The sequence below is a fragment of the Apaloderma vittatum genome, unplaced genomic scaffold (genome assembly GCF_000703405.1).
Source record: "Apaloderma vittatum isolate BGI_N311 unplaced genomic scaffold, ASM70340v1 scaffold25859, whole genome shotgun sequence".
NCBI classification, from domain to species: domain Eukaryota; kingdom Metazoa; phylum Chordata; class Aves; order Trogoniformes; family Trogonidae; genus Apaloderma; species Apaloderma vittatum.
The window spans coordinates 30,717-32,394 of NW_009736226.1; the positions used below are offsets into that span (position 1 = coordinate 30,717).

Below are 1,678 nucleotides of genomic sequence, written 5' to 3' on the forward strand. Positions count from 1 at the left end.
GGTGAACCCCGCGGTGGGGCAGGCTGTCCCCCAGCAGCCTGTGGAGGTCCGTGCTGGAGCAGAAATCCACTTGCAGCCTATGGAGGATCCCGTGCCAGCGCAGGTGGATGCCCGAAGGAGGCCGTGACCCCGTGGGAAGGCTGTGCTGAAGCAGGCTCCTGGCAGGGCATGTGGACCCACATGGAGCCCACACTGGGGTGGGTTTGCTGGTGGGACTTGTGAGCCCGCGTGGGACCCGCGCTGGAGCAGTTTGCTCCTGAAGGACTGCACCCCATGGAGAGGAGCCACACCGGAGCAGTTTGTGAGGAGCTGCAGCCCTGTGGGAGGAACTCGTATCGAAGGAGTTTGTGCAGAACAGTTTCCTGTGGGAGGGACCTCACGCTCGAGCAGGGGCAGAATGTGAGGAATCCTCCCCCGAGGAGGAAGGAGCAGCAGAGACAGCATGAAATGAGCTGACCACAACCCCCAGTTCCCATCCCCCTGCGCTGCTGGAGGGGAGGACGTGAAGGAAATCGGGAGTGAAGTTAAGCCCAGGAAGAAAGGAGGGGTGGGGGGAAGGTGTGTGAAGATTTAGTTTTCATTTCTCATTATCCTACTCTGATTTGATTGGTAATAAATTAAACTAATTTTCCCCAAGTTGAGTCTGTTTTGCCTGTGATGATAATTGCCGAGTGATCTCCCTGTCCTTATCTCGACCTGGGAGCCCTTCGTTCCCTTTCCTCTCCCCTGTGCGGCTGAGGAGGGCAGTGGTGGAGCGGCTTTGGTGGGAGCTGGCCTCCAGCCAGGGTCAGCCCACCACCGTGTGGTTCCCACCTCAGCATTGCACGGTTTTAATGTTTAATTCATAACTTTCCGATTTGGAATTACACGGTAAAGATCCTGAGAATGTCTTGAAGAGCCGTGGGGGGGGCAGCCTCCAGTTAAGAGTGTAGAAGCGGGCTCACCACCACAAGTTGTAAGAAATATTTTGAGCTGGAGACAGTGTGAGGTTTACAGCGTATTACCTGTTTTTGTCCAACTGTAAATATACTCTGATGAAAACCCCGGGTTCGTTTTGCTCCCCTGGGCAGGTCTTGCCCTAATCTGAGCTGGGGTTTCTGTTGGTCACCAGGTAATAAATGGAATGAGGTATCTGGTGCAGAGACCGCTGGTCTGGGAAGATGAAGTTCTTGCCTCTTGATTCCTTGGAGATTTTCTACCCATGTTGTGCAACTCTCTTGCCCTGGGGTTGATCCCTCGCTTGCCAGAACCGGTCTTGACCAATTTCCTTTCTCCGCAGGGGACACTACACAGAAAATGAGATCTGCACAGTATCCTACCCCAGCAGAATTGGATGCTTATGCTAAGAAGGTCGCCAACAATCCACTGACCATAAAGATTTTTCCGAACAGCGTCAAGGTTCCCCAGAGGAAACACATACGCCGTACTGTGAACGGACTTGATACTTCGGGCCAGAGGTACAGTCCCTACCCATCTCAGGCCACCACGAAAACCGGCCTGCTGGCGATAGTCAAATCTCCGGCGAAAGGAATTATCAAAGACTTTGACGGGACGCGCGCGCGCCTGCTGCCGGAGGCGATGATGAATCCCCCTTCCACGCCGTACGTTGCACCTAGCACTTTAACCCACCCCCAGGCGCTCGCTCGCCAGCAGGCTCTCCAGCATGCACAGGCTTTGC

At 54.8% G+C, this 1,678-nt stretch overlaps 1 protein-coding gene across 1 annotated transcript in view; it reads left to right on the top strand.

The window, feature by feature from the left end:
• FAM222B (family with sequence similarity 222, member B) overlaps positions 1-1,678 on the top strand; it is a 7,864-nt gene that overhangs the window by 5,034 nt on the left and 1,152 nt on the right. Inside the window, exon 2 of the mRNA XM_009876901.1 lies at positions 1,280-1,676. Coding sequence (XP_009875203.1) covers positions 1,280-1,676 — 397 coding nt within the window. The remainder of the gene's footprint in view (positions 1-1,279; positions 1,677-1,678) is intronic.